Source organism: Vulpes lagopus, chromosome 12, assembly GCF_018345385.1.
Source record: "Vulpes lagopus strain Blue_001 chromosome 12, ASM1834538v1, whole genome shotgun sequence".
Classification (NCBI taxonomy): Eukaryota; Metazoa; Chordata; class Mammalia; order Carnivora; family Canidae; genus Vulpes; species Vulpes lagopus.
Genome location: NC_054835.1, coordinates 46,962,438 through 46,983,151, shown reverse-complemented (window position 1 = coordinate 46,983,151; position 20,714 = coordinate 46,962,438). Strand labels below are relative to the sequence as shown.

At 36.9% G+C, this 20,714-nt stretch overlaps 1 protein-coding gene across 12 annotated transcripts in view; it reads left to right on the top strand.

The window, feature by feature from the left end:
* Positions 1 to 20,714, top strand: part of BPTF (bromodomain PHD finger transcription factor) — a 159,086-nt gene that overhangs the window by 52,287 nt on the left and 86,085 nt on the right. For 9 of the 12 annotated variants that reach the window (XM_041724348.1, XM_041724345.1, XM_041724347.1 and 6 more), the window contains exons 3-5: positions 4,771 to 4,994; positions 9,439 to 9,645; positions 10,189 to 10,377. In XM_041724348.1, coding sequence (XP_041580282.1) covers positions 4,771 to 4,994; positions 9,439 to 9,645; positions 10,189 to 10,377 — 620 coding nt within the window. The remainder of the gene's footprint in view (positions 1 to 4,770; positions 4,995 to 9,438; positions 9,646 to 10,188; positions 10,378 to 20,714) is intronic. The other 3 variants (XM_041724350.1, XM_041724349.1, XM_041724354.1) reach the window with 1 other exon arrangement.

The window sequence follows — 20,714 nt, the reverse complement described above, 5'->3', positions numbered from 1 at the left end:
GCTTTCTAGGCGCCTCAAGGATACCAGATATCATCTTAAGATCTTAATTACGCCTGCAGAGACCCTATTTCCAAATAAGGTCACATTCTAAGATTTCAGGTGGACGTAAATTTTGGAGGGATACTATATTCAGCCCACTAATAGTATTCTTTACTGTTAAGTTTCTGTGGGTTTTTTTAAAAATGAAATTTGAAACTTCTTGTTCGTCATTAACCTCCTACTTATCTTGCCTGAGTAAAAGCCAAACAAACTTTAAAATGGAGACCTATAATATTTATGTTTGTTCTTAATTATATTTTTGGTAAATGTTTTCATTCCACCCTATCTTCCTCTGTCACCCTGTGAGCTCCTTTGAGCTGATTAGTGTCTTTAGGAAAGCCAAGCCAGTTTGAGTGTACAGAAGGAATATTGTAGGCACCGTAGGGACAGAGCTTCTATTGAAACCCTATTCTATTTTTTTTTTTTTTTTTAAGATTTTATTTAGTGATGCCTGGGTGGCTCAGAGGTTGAGCATCTGCCTTTGGCCCCGGGCGTGATCCTGGAGTCCCTGGATCGAGTCTCACATCGGGCTCCCTGCATGGAGCCTGCTTCTCTCTCTGCCTATGTCTCTGCCTCTCTCTCTCTGTGTCTTTCATGAATAAATAAATAAAATCTTAAAAAAAAATAAAGATTTTATTTATTCATGCGAGACATACAGAGAGAGGCAGAGACATAGGCAGAGGGAGAAGCAGGCTCCCCATGGGGAGCCCGATTCAGGATTTGATCCCAGGACCTGGGGATCATGACCTGAGTCCAAGGCAGGTACTCAACCACTGACCCACCCAGGCGTGCCTAGAAACCCCATTCTAACTCCAAACCAAATATATATACAAATATATAAATATATATACACACACACACACACACAAATCAATGTTTATTTATGTAGGAAAGCTCTGGTCGCTTTTATGATTAAAGTAAATAATTTTTATTATTATAAACTATGTAAAATGTACCTAAGTCCACAAGTATTAGGACAGTTTTTCATGGGGGTACCTGGCTGGCTCAGTCAGTAGAGCATGTGACTCTTGGTCTCAGGGTCATGCATTTGAGCTCTTAAGTCGGGCATACATATTACTGAAAAAACAATAATAAAACAGCTCTTCTTTGAAAACATTAGCAGTTGTTCACTCTGTTTTGTTACTTATGCTTTTAATGAATTTATTCTTCTACAGCTTGAAGAAGGAGGAAATTGTCAGTGTTGTGTATTACCATTGATGAACAGAATAAAAAATAGTTTTCAGGTGCCACATTTGTAGAGGGACGTTGGGGGGAAGAATATTAGGGTTGTTACAACTGGAAAATGTGCTATAAGAAATGATTAAAGTATTGATCATGCTGGCCTGAAAAGAAAAATACTGAATAGGATTGTAGATGTAAAAGATTTGAAGGACTGTGTGTGGAGGAGGTATTAGGTTTATTTCACATAACTCCAGGAGGCAGAACCATGACTAATTGGTGGAAACGCTAGGTTTGTGTCGTCTCATTAAAAGGAAGAACTTTCTGGGCAACAGGATAGCTCAGTTGCTTAAGGGTCTGACTTTTGTTCTCACCTTATATCTTGGTCTCAGGGTCGTGAGTTCAAACCTCACAAGAACTTTTTTTTTTTTTTTTAAAGGAAGAACTTTCTAAAAGAACAATTCCAATCTAATATGTGAAGTCATGACTTTTTTTTTTTAAGATTAAAATTGAAATTAAGTATTTTCTGTTTAGATAGAAATTATGTAAGTGACAGTATAGATTAAGTCAGCTGTTAGGAACCCTTTCAATAGTATGTGAGTTACTTGAAAAAAGTGGCAAGACTGTTTAATTTTGTTCCCATACCATCTTATTTTCATGTTGAAATCATATGCTTGTAAATTATGTTTTCTACCCTAAAAGTGTTTTTATGTAGAATATTTTTCTTGTTTCGTTGAAATTTGTAGATAATTCTGAGTAAAGAAGAAAGAGCAAATAGTTAAAGAATTCAGCATCTTTTAACAAGTGAATCCTTAAGATAGATTTTTTAGAAAGTAGAGAACCAGACTGGGGCACCTGGGTGGCTTAGTGGTTGAGTGGTTTGCCTTTGGCTCAGGTTATGAGTGGCTGAGTTGTGGCTCAGGATGGGATTGAGTCCCGCAGGAGCCTGCTTTTCCCTCTGGCTATGTCTCTGCTGCTCTCTCTGTGTCTCTCATGAATAAATAAATAAAAAATCTTAAAAAGAAAATTCAAAATTAAAAAAAAAAAAAAGAACCAGGCTGTTCTGTAACTCTTAGCTCATTCAGTCAAAGCTCACTAAGTACTTTCTGATTTGATATTGTCACTTAATTAGATTTTTGATATAGCATTGCCTTTTAAAAGCATTTTATTAGTCTTTTTGATTAGAGGACTCTGACATCTTTAATGGTGTAAATTGGAATAAGACTACTGTCATCACTCAGTCATAAGTCAGTAGAAATAACCATTACAGAGTGAAACAGAAAGCAGATTAAAAAAGATTTTCAGTAATTTTTGTAAAAAGCTTTTAACACAGCAATATAATAATTTCATATATCACTAGATGCTGATTTGAAAGTGGGGAAAATGAGGAGTATCTGGCTGGCTCAGTGGGAAGTACATGCAACTCTTGATCTCAGGGTTGTGAGTTTGAGCCCCACATTGGAGATAGAGATTACTTAAATAAATAAAACTTTGAAAAAAAAAGCAAAGTGAGATAACATTAGTTCATCCTTTTTTTTTTTAAGTCTTTATTTATTTGAGAGAGTGAGTGAGAGAGAGAGAACACATGAGCAGGAGCAGAGGGAGAGGGAGAAGTAGGCTCCCCTGCAGAGCAGGGAGTCTTATATGGGGCTCCAGGACTCTGGGATCATGACCTGAGCCAAAGGCAGATGTTTAACCAACTGAGCCACCCAGGTGCTCCAACATTTGTTATTATTTTTTTCCTTTTTGATAATTTTGATAAGCTTAACCATGATTTAACATGTCCCTCCTTTCTTCAGAATTACTGAAAGACTCATTCCTGGATTTCTGCTGTTTTTATTTACTACCATATTTAGTAACAATAATATTTTATATTTATTCATTACTAGCAATGTGTCTAGGTGCTATAATCTATGCTTTGTTTATTTTAAAGATTTTATTTATCAGAGAGTGAGCACGAGTCGGGTGAGGGTAGAGGGAGAAGCAGACTCCCCACTGAGCAGGGAACCTAAGTGGGGCTCCATCCCGGGACTCCAAGATCATGACCTGAGCCAAAAGCAGATGCTTAATTGACTGAGCCACCCAGACGCCCCTATGCTTTATTTTTTTTATCATTATTTATTTATTTTTTTACAATCTGTGCCTTATTGCCTTTAATTGTTACAGTCACCCTGAAAGAGGTACCATTATCCCCACTTTATCAGCAAGATTAATAAAATAGCTCAGAGACTCAGAGGGGTTGTGTCTTGTCCACGTTTGTATATCTCATAAATACTAGAGCCCATTTTAAAGCCAGATCTTTCTTAAAGTCCAATTCTTTCAACTCTATGAGTTTGCTTTTGAGTAGACAGCAAAGTTAGACTCTCATCAGGTACCTCACACATGTTCCTGAATTAGTTGAATTAGTTTTGAACGAGAGAAGAAATATTGTCATACATATTTCTTTTTTTTTTTTTTAAGATTTTATTTATTTATTCATGAGAGACAGACAGAGGCAGAGACATGGGCAGAGGGAGAAACAGGCTCCATGCAGGGAGCCCAACGTGGGACTCTTCTCTCCAATGTGAATGTTGTCCATAAGAGAGGGAGAGAGAGGAGACATTGTCACTCATTGAGATGGCTTGTTCAAGGACCAGAATTTAGCAGAGCATTTATTTTTTTTTTAATATATTTTTTTAATTTTTATTTATTTATGATAGTCACAGAGAGAGAGAGAGGCATAGACACAGGTGGAGGGAGAAGCAGGCTCCATGCACCCGGGGCCCGATGTGGGATTCGATCCCGGGTCTCCAGGATCGTGCCCCGGGCCAAAGGCAGGCGCCAAACCGCTGCGCCACCCAGGGATCCCAGCAGAGCATTTATATCATGTTGATGGAGATGTTCTAAACTGAATTGTAGTGTTAACCTGCTCTGTACCTGCCATATACTGAACATAGTTTAATATTTCTGGTTAAAATTCCGTTCATATGGTTATAGCGATGATCTCAAAGTTGACTAAAGTATAACCAAGACTGTCCTCCACCAAGTACTAACAGCCTCTGAATTTTGAGGTCCTGTTTCTGTGTGTCATATTTTTAGATATCTTTTTTTTTTTTTAAAGACTAATTTATTTGAGAGAGAGTGTCTGTGTGTGCTAGTTGGGGGAGAGGCAGGGGAGATGGAGAGACTCCCTCCTGAGCACAGAGCCAGACACGGGGTTGGATCTCACAACCCTGAGATCATGACCTGAGCTGAAATTAAGAATTAGATACTCAACTGATTGAGCTGCCCAGGTGCCACCCTCCTCTGTTCCCACTATTAACTCACATCTTATTTTATCATAAGCTGCTGTGGGCTAGGAAGCCAAAATAATTAGAGATTGCTTAACTAAAATGTAAGTAACTTAAGTTTGAGTGAGACATGAGGGGATTTCTTGTGAGCAAATATACTGAGCTTTAATGGGTAGGCTTTTTTTTTTTTAACATATTTTAACTCTCACTGGATAGATGGAAATCATCATATTAGTGCTGTTATGTCTAACATAGAAAGTGTTTTTGTACTTCTTTTAAACAGAGAGGAAGATACAGAAAATGAAAATGAGAAGAAAATTTGGTACTACAGCACAAAGGTCCAACTTGCAGAATTAATTGACTGTCTAGATAAAGATTACTGGGAAGCAGAACTCTGCAAAATCCTGGAAGAAATGCGTGAAGAAATCCACCGGCACATGGACATAACTGAAGACTTGACCAATAAGGCTCGGGGCAGTAACAAATCCTTTCTGGCGGCAGCTAATGGTGAGAGGGAAATTTTGTCAATTTACTTGTTATTAAATTTGAGACAAACTCCTGGTATGAAACCACTACAAAAGAAAATATTAAAATTTCAATTTATATATATTTTAATTCTCTGTATTTTTGTTTTCCCAAGGAATCTTGTTCATCCCAGCCTAAATTAGGGGATTCTATGCATTTTAGCATTTTATCTATTGTCTAGGGCATTACTAATATTCCAGTTTTTTTCTTTAATTCCAGTATCTTATTATTGGTAGTCCTACTTTTAATTATGAGAAACAGTATTCTTTTATTTTTTTTATTTTTTTTTTTTATTTTTTATTTTTTTGAGAAACAGTATTCTTTTAAAAGATCCTCTTTTTTAAAAAATTTTTTTATTTATTTATTTATGATAGTCACAGAGAGAGAGAGGCAGAGACACAGGCAGAGGGAGAAGCAGGCTCCATGCACCGGGAGCCTGATGTGGGATTCGATCCCGGGTCTCCAGGATCGCGCCCTGGGCCAAAGGCAGGTGCCAAACCGCTGCGCCACCCAGGGATCCCCCTCTTTTTTTAAAATGAAACCTTTAATTTTAGAATAGTTTTATAGTTAGAAGTTGCTAAGATAGTACGGAGGTTCCATATATACCCTGCACCAGGTTTCCTAGTATCTTGCATTAGTGTGGTACATTTGTCATAAGTAGTGAGCCAGTATTGATATATTATGATACCTTAAGTGTATACTTTATTCAGATTTCCTTATTTTTACTGATAACCTTTTTCTGTCTCATGATTCCATCGAGGATACCACATTATATTTGTTGTGTCTCTTTAGGTTCCTCTGTCACAATTTCTGACTGTCACAATTTCTCAGACTTTTCATTCCCCCCCCCCCCCCCCCCACCTGACTTTTCATATTTTTGATGACTTTGACAGTGTATTTGTCCTCTCTGGGAACCAGAATCTGAGCTGTGATAGTTTAGGAGCATCCAGCCCAGGTGAATCCCTAGAATGATATCTAATTGTGTCCTTTAACTTGGGATTTTATGAGATGAAAACAGCAGAAACTACCACTGGGTTCCGAAATAGCCAGGAGTATTTTGCATTGTTGTGGCAGGGATTTCAGCGTTGCATCCCGTTCTAATGACTTGATATACCTAACCTTAAAAATAGCATAATCCTTGCAAATTTATTCCTCTGGGTTTTTTTTTTTTTTTAGATTTTATTTATTTATTAGAGAGAGAGAGGGAACATGAGTCGGGGCGGGGGGAGGGCAGAAGGAGAGAGAGAGAGGCAGACTCCCCGCTGAGCAGGGAGCCCAATGTGGGGCTTGAAGGCAGACCTTAACCGACTGAGCCACCCTAGTGCCCTTACAGATGGATTTTATTTTATTTTACTTTATTTTATTTTAGAAAGAGAGAAAGAGAATGCAGAGGGAGGGAGAATTTTATGCAGGTTCCATGCCCAGAACAGAGCCCAACATGAGGCTCAGTCTAACCACCCTGAAATCATGACATGAGCCAAAATCAGGAGTTGGATACTCAACCAACTGAGTCACCAAGTGCCTGGTAGTAGTAGTTTTTGTTTTGTTTTGTTTTTAATTTTTATTTTCATTGAATGGCACTAGGAAAATTGGGAGGAACATGCACTAGTGAGGTTAAGGAATGCTAGCACTTGGGGTGCCTAGCTGGTTCAGTCATTAGAGCAGATAACTCTTGATCCTTGGGGGTTGTGCGTTCAAGCCCCACATTGGGCATAAAGACTACTTGGGGAAAAAAAAGAAAGCTAAAAGAAGTGTTGGCGGTTGAAAATCAAACATAGTGGAGCTATGAAAGTGAGAAATAATATGGCTATAAGAAATAATATGGCTCCAATCAGTAAGTGATTGGAAACTAGATTTTCTAAATAAAAAGTTCTGGGATCCCTGGGTGGCGCAGCGGTTTGGCGCCTGCCTTTGGCCCGGGGCGCGATCCTGGAGACCCGGGATCGAATCCCACGTCGGGCTCCCGGTGCATGGAGCCTGCTTCTCCCTCTGCCTGTGTCTCTGCCTCTCTCTCTCTCTCTGTGACTATCATAAATAAATATTAAAAAAAAAAATTAAAAAAAAAAGTTCTTAAGAAAAAAAAGTGAGATACTTCCATTGATAAGTATAGTGTACTTAGCAAGGGTAACCATAGCTAAGGTAATTGAAATAAAAGCCATAGGTACAAAGATATGAGGAAATATGTACAAAAGAATCCTGGGATGAGTTGGATGATAAGGAGGACAGAAAGCTGGCATGCCTGGGTGGCTCAGTGGTTGAGTGTCTGCCTTTGGCTCAGGGTGTGATCCCGGGTCTGAGGATCGAGTCCTGCGTGGGACTCCCTGCGAGGACCCTCCTTCTCCCTCTGCCTGTGTCTTCTGCCTCTCTCTCTGACTCTCATGGATAAATAAAATCTTAAGAAAAAAAAAAGCAAGCTATTTGGAATTTCTTCCTTTTTTTTTTTTTTAAAAGATTTTATTTATTTATTCATGACACACACACACACAGAGAGAGAGAGGCAGAGACACAGGCAGAGGGGGAAGCAGGCTCTATTCAGGGAGCCTGACATGGGACTTGATCCTGGGTCTCCAGGATCACACCTGAGGCTGAAGGCGGCACTAAACCGCTAGGCCACTGGGGCTGCCCTGGAATTTCTTCAATATGAGATTGTCTTGTTGCTATCTTAGAAGTTCATATAATCATTGGCTCTGAATTCTTCTAGCAATTAGGAATAGAGAAGCTGGGCAGCCCCGGTGGCCCAGTGGTTTAGTGCCGCCTTCAGCCCAGAGCATGATCCTGGAGACCCGGGATCGAGTCCCACATTGGGTTCCCGGCACGGAGCCTGCTTCTTTTTCTTTCTCTCTCTCTGTCTCTCTCTCTCTCTCTCTCTCTTTCTCTCTGTCATAAATAAATAAAATTAAAAAAAAAAAAGAAAAAAGGAGTAGAGAAGGTGAGAGTGTGTAAGGAATTAACTCCAGCCGGCTCAAAGGTAATTATTTTAACAGAAAGATCAGTGTTTTCCAATGATGACTTCACAAGGTTTTTATAATCCTAGGAAACATTCTAGAGATCTACAATTTAAGAAATGCAGATATAGAAAATTTAAACAAAAGAAATGTAAATAAGGAAATTCAAAAATAAAAAAATACCATGATACGTGGCATTAAAAATTGTTTCTTCTTGTTTACAAACATTGTACTCTAGTTGGTAAATTTATTTCTCATGGGGTGCAGTTTAGCAGTTCTGAAATTACTATATATACTAAGGTTGACCAAATAAATAGATATAGATAATGAGAACCAGATTTCTCTTGTTAGAAGTTATAAAGAAGCAAAGGGGCAATGCTTGAATGAACTACACCAACCACCACACATACATAGATAGAGAAATAATATTGGTGTATATATACACAGATGTTAGTATACATATACATAACGTTTTCTAGCTGTTGGCTGAGAGGGTATAGAAATAGTGAAACCCTAATAGTGACAAGTATACCTAGAGTCCAAATCATGTCTTCTAAGTATCATTCTCCAATAAAAAAAAAAAAGAACGAAGACTCCTTACAGAGATGGTAGATTCTAGGATTGGGTCAGGGAAAATATGAGGTGAGCCTGGGGCATCTCGTAGTGCTAGAAAGTAAGGAAATGCTAAATGAATGAAGGAATGAACAAATGAATGACCGAAGTGTGTTCAAAGAATACAGGCTTCATTTGAAAAACCCCCTAGTGGCCAAAGCTGGCACAAATTGGAGCAACAAAATAAAAAATGATAGTATTGGATCAAAACCCAAAGAATGCCATTAATATCTAAGAGTCTGTATTGATATACCTTGTGTTCTACATCATGCTATATACTATCACTCTACCCAAATTGAAAGAGGATTAGAGCCCTTAGGGATTTATTGACTGTCAAAATAGGTATGGGACTTCAGAGAGAAATGTTTTTTCTAAATGGGACTTTGTTTTCTCATTTTACAGTGGAATTGTGTGGTAATAGCTTGCCTCTGGTAAGCCTAATAAACAGCTAATTCAAGTCAGATGTGCATTGGGTCATGGATACCTCGGTTTTGACCATTGTACCAAACTGCCTAGACTGTGGGTCTATGCAGCTTATAGTTTTCCTTGTATGATAGAAGAGATGACAGTAATCTCTATCAAATATCAATTTCAAAAGTTAGACTAATATTCTTTTTTCTTTATTTTTTTAATTTTCTTTTTTTTTTTAAGAAAGAAAGTAGTCATAATTACCATGTATCTTCTAGAAGTGAAGATAAACAAATTGGTTGAGTTCTGTAAGCATTAACATTGTATTGGTAATCTTAATCCTTATTTCATAGTTCTAATGTTTTAACATATTTAATAACTTGTATTGAAACTCTTAAGTGGGTTTGTAGTACTTATATTTTGGGTACATATGGAAACAAAATTTTTTGTTTTTATTATAGAAGAAATTTTGGAATCCATAAGAGCCAAAAAAGGAGACCTTGATATTGTTAAAAGCCCAGAAGAAATAGAAAAGGACAAGAATGAGACGGAGAATAATAACTCCAAAGATGTTGAGAAAAGCAGAGAGGAGTTTGAAGACCAGTCCCTTGAAAAAGACAGTGACGACAAAACACCAGATGATGATCCTGAGCAAGGAAAATCTGAGGGTAAAAAAATTACTTGGCTAGAAAGTAATATTTAATTATTGTTATTTATGAGAACTTCAGTTTTACTTTCAAAATGAAAATGAATCTCTTTATTACTAATATCTATTTAATTTTATATTTCTAAAGAAACCGGGGTATCTTTTCCCCTTGTAATGTATATAATCATTGTAATGATTTTTATGTATTGCTGGATTTGCTATAATATACCCATATCTCTATTTATACTTCCTAATAAGGTGCCAATTCCCTATGAGATTTGCTGATGAAATATCACTATTTTTATACCAGAATATACACTTTTGTATGTGATATGTTCATTTTTATATTAATTACTTAACCATTCTTAATATTTTAAATATTCTTAAATACTCTTTGGATTACTTACTGCAAAAATATCCCAGGTTCTAATTGCTTCAAAATGGCCATCAAATAAAAGCAGGTTTTCTTGGTGATCATTTTTTTAGTAGTTGATTGAATATGGCCATTTGTCCTAAAGCAATTTAAAAGGATATCTTTAAAGTTTTGTTGTGCATTTTACTGTAGAGCCAACAGAAGTTGGGGATAAAGGTAACTCTGTGTCAGCAAATCTTGGCGACAACACAACAAATGCTTCTTCAGAAGAAACTAGTCCCTCTGAAGGGAGGAGTCCCGTGGGGTGTCTCTCAGAAACCCACGATAGCAGCAACATGGCAGAGAAGAAGGTGGCATCTGAGCTCCCCCAGGATGTGCCAGGTACAGAGGGCAGTGTATCAATGCCTCTGTAATGGGGGGAGTCCTTCCCTTTTGTAGTAAAAGCTGAATGTCACCTGAAAATTTAAAGTATGTGTTCATTCATGCTGCTTGCTTACATAAGTGCCATCCCTGATTGCTAAATTGTCACCTAACATTTGAAGTTTGACACATGTTCTTGCAGTTAGTGCTTGAAACTCATCATAATCTCTTCATGCTTTTTAAAGTTCATTTAGCTGGTGTTGACTAATAGACTTATTTGTATAGTTTATCATCAGATCATAGTGGCAAATGTTTTGGTTTTAAGTACTTACATACTAATAGCTCAGTGTTGAATGATTTGACCATTCCAATTCTGTATGTACTAACAAATTAATTTATGTTTGCATGTGCTCGTGTAGTTTTTTTAAACATTTCAAACCATAATGTTATGATACAAAACCATTGTTACAAAACTTTTCTTGCAAGATACATTTTGACATAAAAATGTAAGTTAAACAATAATTCATATTTTAAGTTTTTTAAAATTAAAATTATACTTGAGGTAAGTTATATCACACACAAAAAATATCATGCCTTTTGCTTTTTCTCTTTTAAATGAAAAAGAATTTTTTTTTATTGGAGCTATGTTTATTAAAAAAAGCAAACTAGAAATTTAGATGAGCAAAACAAAGTAAACACTGGTAATCCCACCACAAATCAAGAATTGTAGCCAATACTTTGATGGAAATTTTTAACAGTTTTTTTCTCTATATTATAAGAATATCACATATTTTCCAACTTGTGGTACTGTCATTGTTACATTGTATACTGGGGATTTGATTCTAAGATGTTGGGAAGAAGACAGCATTAATTAGTAGTTGGAACACTTGATTCTAGATCTGCTTCTGCCATTAGGTTTAAATCATATTTAATCTTCCTGTTTTATAACTTGAAGGATTTTGATGACCAACAGTTCTCGTGTGACTACTTTCAACTGAGTGCTTATAAACAGTGCACTATTGCTGAAAACACCAGTATGACATTAGGTTACATGCAGAGATGTATGTATAGGGTCCAAAAAAAATCACAATAAGTTCACGATATATTGTACTTATGAGAAATTGGCTATTAAGATGAAGAAAAGTCTGGAAACAGTGTTATCTGGTGAAATAAATAAAGATAAGTTTTTGATCCTAGAAAAGAATAGACTTGGTATCAAGAGGAAGCTAGGTTGGAAATAATCTAATGGTCCTCTGAGAGGTTGGCCAGGGGACTTGACTTCTCTTTGAAATGTAGGATATTATGTCAAATAAGTAGAAATCATAGTATAGAGTATTATGAGTGAATATTAACAACTTCCTTAAAAGTAGTAATGTTGATATCTATCTGACCTATCAGAGATAATTTCAGTAAGAGTCCTTTATTGAGTAGACTAGAGATTCAGAGATCTATAATTCAGTATAATTCTATGGTTAGATCTCTGGGTCCTGTCCAGTTAAAATATTGCATTATTATGATTTTAACATCTTCATGAGCCAGAATTTGAAAGTAGAGTACTAGACCCCAAAAAAAGGTGAACAAAATTCCATTTTTATTGGAGTTATGATTACATCCTTAGTACGTACTTCTTAAAAAGGTTTTTGTGCTTTTAGATTGATTGATGTTTAATGTAAACCTCAGTCTTACTAGTGGGTTTATATAGTGGTTGGTTGTTTGTTTTTTAAACCAAACACAGTAGAATAACAACTATGCACAGATTTTAGCAGACATTTACTTTTTAGGTTATTTATTACCGGTTTATTAATGTCTCTGAGATGTTTGTTCTTTTGTTATTAGAATAGTTTAAGGGAGAAACTCTTACCTTTGTATCTGACATACACTTTTAAAGGATCCCAGATGAAATAATATGTATAAAAGACTTAGGGTGGACCTGACATGTTGACTCCTTAGTAAATGTTGGATATTATTGTTCTTGCTGTATTCAGTCCGGTCTTTGAAAGAGTGAGAGAAAGTCTAGCAAATAAAAAATAATAAAGTAGGTGAGTTGTATTATACATTTACTGATTCAATAGTAATTAACATAATACTTGGAAGTGAGATCTTTTGTATTTAAGCTTTGTATTCAACTGGTGGTTTTTTTAAAATTTTTTTTCAACTGGTTTTTTAAATGTGTAGGTCACGAAAAATTGATTTAGATGAGAACCTGAACAAGAAGTGTTAAGAAAGCTAGAATGGGAGGAAATAGTAATCATTAGTAGCTGTATCAGAGTGGATGGGGTTCATTAGCAGGATAAGAATGCCAAATAGCTGAAGATGCTATAAACGCAGAACCTGACCATTTAATAAATCATAATTCTCTTGTTGACTACAAAATGAAATCAAACCTAGAAACCTGATAGTCTCATACTTGTTTCCAAAACAATACGAATAGCATTTTTAAAGACATATATTAAACATACCATACCAGTTTTTAAAGAGGAGTTTGGTACACTTGAAATAGATCCCTCATTGTAAAACTTAGAACACTAGTGGGAATATATCAGTGACCAAAATAGACAAAATCAAGGTCCTTGAGGACTTTATTTTCCAGTGGGCGGTAGCCAGGCCTAACAGTAGAGCCCTGACCCTCAGAGAAGACTGTAATATGTCTCTGCTTCCTTCTATTTCTGTCTCTTTTTCTCTGCATTCATTTATTCAACAAATATTTATTGAGTATTTAAAATGGTGCCTGGCAGTGTGCTGGGTACTTTGTGGTATCCCTGAACCATTGTCTGTTCCCACTCTTGTCATTCTGTGGTCACTAGATGAGATATGGTGTTAGAGGAACTGGAGAAGGGGTATTATTCTAGGTAGATGAAAAACAATAACTGTGATAGAAGGCTACTCACTGGTTTTCTTTTCTAAACCTTCAGAATATATTTAGACACCTAATTTAATGACTCAAGCTTATCAGTAGAAGACAGATTGGGAAGCCTTTGGTATGAACAGATGTTTTTTTTTTTTTTTTTTAATTTTTTATTTATTTATGATAGTCACAGAGAGATAGAGAGAGAGGCAGAGACACAGGCAGAGGGAGAAGCAGGCTCCATGCACCGGGAGCCCGACGTGGGATTCGATCCCGGGTCTCCAGGATCGCGCCCTGGGCCGAAGGCAGGCGCCAAACCGCTGCGCCACCCAGGGATCCCGAACAGATGTTTTTTAGTAAACTTTTTCATTAAAGTATAACATAAGGTAAAGTCATAGTTATTAAGTAAAAGCTTGGTAGAGCACACCTGTATAACCACATCATGCCCCCTCTTAGCCACCACTGCTCCTACCCCAACAAAAGGCATTTACTATCTTGACTTCTATAACCATCAATTAGGATTGCCTTTAAAAAAGATAATAAAAAAAAAAGATAATAAATAGTACCATACAGTATGTGCTTTTTGATGTCCAATTTTTCTTACCTGAGCAATATATGAGAGCCATCCAAATGTTGCTTGTGATGGTAATGCATTTTGTTTTATTACAGTATGATATTTGATTATGTATATATATAATAGATTAATTATTAATTAGTCATTTTCTATGTTGATTGGCATTTGAATGGTTTCCAGTTTGGGACTATTGCGAATGATGCTACTATGAATGTTCTTTTACATGTTTTTTTTTATGCTCCTGTAGGTACATTTCTAGGGATATAAATCTAGTTGTGGACTTCCTGGGTCATTCAGTTTGTGTATGCCCATCTTTAACAGATATGTGTAGTTTTCTAGAATGGTTGTACAAGTTTATATTTCATCAGTAGTCTGTAAGAGTTCTAGCTCCTCTGCATTCTTGCTAATATAACACTTGGTATCATCGTCATTCAGTTTTTTCTTTTTCTTTTAGCCATTCTGATGGCATTGTAGGGATATCTTATTGTGGTTTGAACTTGTAGTTCCATGGTTACTAAGGATGCTAAGCACTTTTTCGTGTGTATGTGTGTCTGTGCATATATTTGTTAAATATATGTATATATAGGAAACTTAGTTACCTTTTTTTGGTAAACTACCTGTCAGTTCCTTTGTGTTCTCTTATGTGGTATCTTTTTTGTTTGTTATTATTATTTTTAAATATTTATTTATTTATTTATTCATTCATTCATTCATTCATTCATTCAGAGAGAGAGAGAGAGAGAGGCAGAGACACAGGCAGAGGGAGAAGCAGGCTCCATGCAAGGAGCCCGATGTGGGACTCGGTCCTGGGTCTCCGGGATCACACCCTGGGCTGAAGGCGGCACTAAACTGCTGAGCCACCTGGGCTGCCCTATTTTCATTCTTATATACTATTGCATCCAGTTTATTAATGTTTTGTTTAGGAGTTTGGATTAATGCGTGAGATTGGCTTGTAATTTTCTTTTTCTAATAATGTCCATGTCAGGCTTTGGTGTTTAGATTATGCGAGCCTCATAAAACAAGTTGGGACGACTTCCCACTTTTCCTGTTTTCTGCAGAAGTTTCTGTGAGTTATTTATTCTGTGTGTTATTTATTCCTTATATAAAGGCCTCCCCACCCTTCCCAAAGTCACTTGGTCTTGGAATTTTCATTGTGGGAAAGATTAATTTTAGATTTCATTTCTTTGATAGATGGACCCCTTCTTGGCCTTTTGGCTAAGATCAGGTGCATTTCTTTGATGGATAGTGGGCTATTCATATTTTCTGTTTTCTTATGTCAGGTTTAGTAAGTTGCATTTTTCTAATTACCTATTTCACTTAAATTTTATTGGTGTAATGGCATCATATCTTTTGGTATCTGCAGGATCTGTAGTGACGTTTTCTTTTTAAATTCAGAAATTGGTTATCTGTTCTCTCTTCATCTTCTTACAAAGCTGTTAACAAGTTTTATCTTTTTAAAAAAATAACTTTTTGCTTCGTTGTTCCTTTTTTATTGTATTTTTCTTCTAGTTTATGTTCATGGCTTTGTTTTTTCTTCTTTTCTTTGCATCTTTGTGGATTTTTTTTCCTGTTCCTGTTTTTTTTAAAAACTTTAATGAAGTTTAATTAACACATAAGAGGATGTACATATTAAATGTATGCCACCAGATAAGTTTGGAGATAAATATGCACTCATGAAACTGTTACCACAATCTATGGTATAAATATATTCATCACTCAGCTTTTTTCACCTGGTTTAAAAATTTTTCATTTTTATCATTGTCATTGGTTGCATTAAAAAAAAAATAGATCTCCTCAAAAGAGCATCCTAGTTGACACTAACTATTCTTCTACATTTAGATGAAAATATTATTTCTCCCCTGACTCCTTAAGATGGGTGCTTTGATGATTTTTAGTTTTTAGTTATTTTTTTCTATTCTGCTGTCAAGGATATAATTTTCCCTTTATGTACTGCTATAGCTGCATCCCACAAACTATTATATATTGTCTTTGTCATTCAGTTTAAAATATCTTCTGATTTTCCTTATGATGTAGTTTTCTTTTTAACCCATTCTATTTATCTTTTTTGTTATTGACTTTTAGCTTAACCCACTCTGATCAGAGTAATTGTTGAAGTTTTATGGTTCAGTGTATGGTTAATATTGATAAATGTCTTATGTACACTTGAAGAATATATGTATTTTTAGTTGTTCGGTGCAATATTGGACAATTAATTTTAAAGCTTTCTTTTAAAAAAATTTTTTTTTTAATTTATTTATTTATGAGAGAGACAGAGAGAGAAGCACAGACACAGGCAAAGGGAGAAGCAGGCTCCATGCAGGGAGCCCGATGTGGGACTCGATCCCTGGTCTCCAGGATCAGGCCCTGGGCTGAAGGCGGCGCTAAACCGCTGAGCCACCCGGGCTGCCCAATTTTAAAGCTTTCAAATCTGTATCCTTGCTATGTTTTTTTTTTTCTTCTTCTCTGTAGCTATTTTAAAATTATTATTATTATTATTATTATTAAGATTTTATTTATTTATTCATGAGAGACACACAGAGAGAGGCACAGAGACACAGGCAGAGGGGGAGAAGCAGGTTCCACACAGGGACCCCAATGTGGGACTCAGTCCCGGTTCCCCAGGATCACACCCTGGGCGGAAGGCGTCGCTAAACCACTGAGCCACCCAGGCTGCCCTTTAAAATTATTTTTAACTATTTACTGTGAAAACAAACAAACAAACAAACAAAAAAAAAACTATTTACTGTGGAGTTGCCTTTCTCTCTCTCTCTCTCTCTCTCTCTCTCTCTTTTTTAATTTTTTGCGTTAAATAGTTGGAGACTGTGTAATTAGGTGGACATAATCTTTATAGTTCTTATTGAATTAACTTTATCATTGTAAACTATCCTTTTAATTTTTTTTTTGAGACTCATTTAATAGGGCAGCCCCCGTGGCACAGCGGTTTAGTGCCGCCTGCAGCCCAGGGCGTGATCCTGGAGACCCTGGGTCAAGTCCCATGTCAGGCTCTGTATGATGCCTGCTTCTCCCTCTGCCTGTGTCTCTGCCTCTCTCTCTCTCTGTCTCTATGAATAAATAAATAAAATCTTTAAAAAAAAAAAGGCTCATTTAATAAATGAGAACATGCACGTAAGTGGGAGGAGGGTCAGAGGGAGCATATTCCTTGCTAAGAGTGGAGCCTGATGCATGGCTCAATCTCACAACCCTGAGATCATGAACTGAGCCGAAATCAAGAGTTGGATGCTCAACTCACTTAGCCACCTCATCACCCCATTAAGATGTTCTTTATTTTTAATAACATTTGTAAGCCACAATAGCTTGCTTTTGATTACTGTTTGTTTTGTGTATCTCTTCTAGAATAGGAAGGTTGTATTTTTTTTATAATAATCTAGGAATTTAGAATTTCTTCATCCAGAATATTTTTAGAAATACATCTACTTTCAGGGCACCATGGTGGCTCATTTAGTTGAGTGTCTGCCTTCAACTCAGTTTGTGATCTTGGGGTCCTGGATTGAAGCCTGACATTGGGCTCCCTGCTCAGCGGGGAATCTGCTTCTCCTTCTCCATCTGCACCTCCCCTCACCCATGTGCTCTCTCAGATAAATAAAATCTTAAGAAAAAAGAAATAAATTTACTTTCAGATTTCTTTAGAGGTAAATGTGTATTGGGGCACCTGGTAAATGTGTATTGGGGCACCTGGCTGGCTCAGTCAGTGGAGAGTGTAACTCTTGATCTTGGGATTGTGAGTTCAAGCCCTGTGTTGGGTGTAGAGATTATTTAAAAATGAAAACAATTGGGATCTCTGGGTGGCTCAGTGGTTTAGTGCATGCCTTTGGCCCAGGGTGTGAATCCTGGAGACCTGGGATTACGTCCCACGTTGGGCTCTCTGCATGGAACCTGCTTCTCCCTCTGCCTGTGTCTCTGCCTCTCTCACTCTCTCTGTGTGTGTCTCTCATGAATAAATAAATCTTAAAAAAAAAATTAGGACAGCCTAGGTGGCTCAACGGTTTAGCGCCTGCCTTGGACCCAGGGCATGATCCTGGAGACCTGGAGACCCAGGATCGAGTCCCGTGACGGGCTCACTGCATGGAGCCTGCTGCTCCCTCTGCTTCTCCCTCTGCGTCTCTCATGAATAAATAAATAAAATCTTAAAAAAAATTAAAACAATCTTCAAAAGAAAAGAAGTAATAAATGTATATTATTTCAAGCTATATCTTGACATAAAGTCTTGTCAGAGAACACCGTCATTTTTATGTAATATAATAAATGATATTATGCAAAAGAAAAATTACAACCTTATGTTCTAAAAATCTATGGGAGTGAGAACATGAGAAAAATGGGCAGATTTCATGATTTCATGTTGGATATGATCAGTAATCAGAAAGATTCCGAGTGGCAAATATTGAAGATTAAGCTGAAAAGTTGGCCCATATTTTAGGCAAGGTTAGTAGCCATCATTTAAAAAAAATAAATCTTTTAATATACCTATTCCTTAGATTTTTTTCTTGCATATCATATGTGTTCCAGACATTTCACTTTGGTTCATAGAAATGGTTATGTTTCCAAAAACATGTGGCAAGTGTGCTGTTTAGTATGACTTCTTTGTAGTTAACAAAAGTCTCTCAATTTCAGAATTACACTTTTGTTCTGGATTTTAGATTAGAAACTTTTTGTACCAGAATGTCGAGTTGTAAATTTAGAAGTGGAGAGAAGGATACATGACTTTCTAGCATCTTTTTTTTTTTTTTTAATTTATTTTTTTTTTATTTTTTCTTTTTTTTATTTTTTCTTTTTTTTCTTTTCTTTTTTTTTTTTCTAGCATCTTAAAGTCAAACCCATTATTGAGAATTTGTATTCCAACATAATGCAGACAGCATTGTTTTAAGTTAATGCCTGCAGATTTAATGCCTGGAATCAGTAATAGATAAAACTGGCTTTCTTTTCTTTTCTTTTCTTTTCTTTTCTTTTCTTTTCTTTTCTTTTCTTTTCTTTTCTTTTTTTCTTTTCTTTTTTTTCTTTTCTTTTCTTTTTTTTTTTTTTCTTTTCTTTTCTTTTTCTTTTCTTTTCTTTTTCTTTTTCTTTCTTTTCTTTTCTTTTCTTTTCTTTTTTTTCTTTTTTTTCTTTCTTGTCTTGTCTTGTCTTGTCTTTCTTTCTTTTTTTTTTTCCTGGAGACCCGGGATTCAGTCCCATGTTGGGCTCCCTGAATGTAGCCTGTTTCTCGCTCTGCCTATGTCTCTGCCTCTCTCTCTCTTTCTCTCTCTGTGTCTGTCATGAACTGGCTTTATTTCTATAACTATAATTGCTTTGAAAATGTTTCCATGGACATACTGAAACCTCTTAACAGCTATAAAGTTGAACTAAAAGAACATATTGATTTAACCTATTTCTAAACTTTTTGGGATAATGACATCTTAAAAGATAGGCACTTTAGTTTTGAATTTATAAGGAAAATCCAGTGTGGTGCCTGGGTGGCCCAGTCAGTTAAGTGTCATGCCTTCAGCTCACATCCTGATCTCAGGATCCTGGGATTGAGCCCCAAATCTGGCTCCCTTATCAGCAGGGAGCCTGTTTCTCCCCCTGCTTGTGCACTCTCTCTCTCTCTATGTCAAATAAATAAATAATATCTTGAAACAAAAAGCAATTGAAGATCAAGATCTGTATGTAATTTTAGTTTGAGAGATGACTATAAAACCTATCCTATTTTTACTCGTTTACAGTGTTTTTTGTGTCTAATGAAAAATAGTATTGTAAATACCAAAACTTATAATATTTGCCTTAGGGCTAGAACATTTGGACTTTGAGCAATAAAATGTACATGTTGATAGGTGATACCTTCTTGGTGGTGTTTTGTTTTTTGTTTTTAAGATTTTATTTATTCATATGAGAGGCAGAGACATGGGTAGAGGGAGAAGCAGACTCCCTGAGGGGAGCCTGATGTGAGACTCAATCTCAGGACCCTGAGATCAAGACCTGAGCCAAAAGCAGACACTCAATCACTAAGCCATCCAGGTGCCCCCTTGGTGTTTTAAAGCAGATGCTTCAGATTTCCTTAATTTATAGCCAAATGAAATAAAGAAGTGAAGAGTTCTAGAACAGTTACTTATTCATTCATTCATTCGAGACACACACAGAGAGGCAGAGACACGGGCAGAGGGGGAAGCAGTCTCCCCCCAGGGAATCCGATGTGGGACTCAATCCCAGGACCCTGGGACCACGACCTGAGCCAAAGGCAGATGCTCAACCACTGAGCATCCCTAGAACAGTTATTTAAAGTTTCTTTGCGGGATCCCTGAGTGGCACAGTGGTTTGGCGCCTGCCTTTGGCCCAGGGCGTGATCCTGGAGACCCGGGATCGAATCCCACGTCGGGCTCCCGGTGCATGGAGCCTGCTTCTCCCTCTGCCTGTGTCTCTGCCTCTCTCTATCTCTCTTTCTCTCTCTCTGTATGACTATCATAAATAAATTTAAAAAGAAAATTTTAAAAAAGAAAAGAAACGTCCAAGAGGGATCCCTGGGTGGCGCAGCGGTTTAGTGCCTCCCTTTGGCCCAGGGCGTGATCCTGGAGTCCCCAGATCCGAGTCCTACATCAGGCTCCCAGCATGGAGCCTGCTCCTCCCTCTGCCTGTGTCTCTGCCTCTCTCTCTCTCTCTCTCTCTCTCTCTCTGTGATGACTATCATAAATAAATAAATAAATAAAAATTAAAAAAAATAAAGTTTCTTTGCTTGTTTATTTCTTTTTTTTTTAATTTTTATTTTTTTATTTATGTATGATAGTCACACAGAGAGAGAGAGAGAGGCAGAGACACAGGCAGAGGGAGAAGCAGGCTCCATGCACCGGGAGCCCGATGTGGGATTCGATCCCGGGTCTCCAGGATCGCGCCCTGGGCCAAAGGCAGGCGCCAAACCGCTGCGCCACCCAGGGATCCCCTCTTGTTTATTTCTTA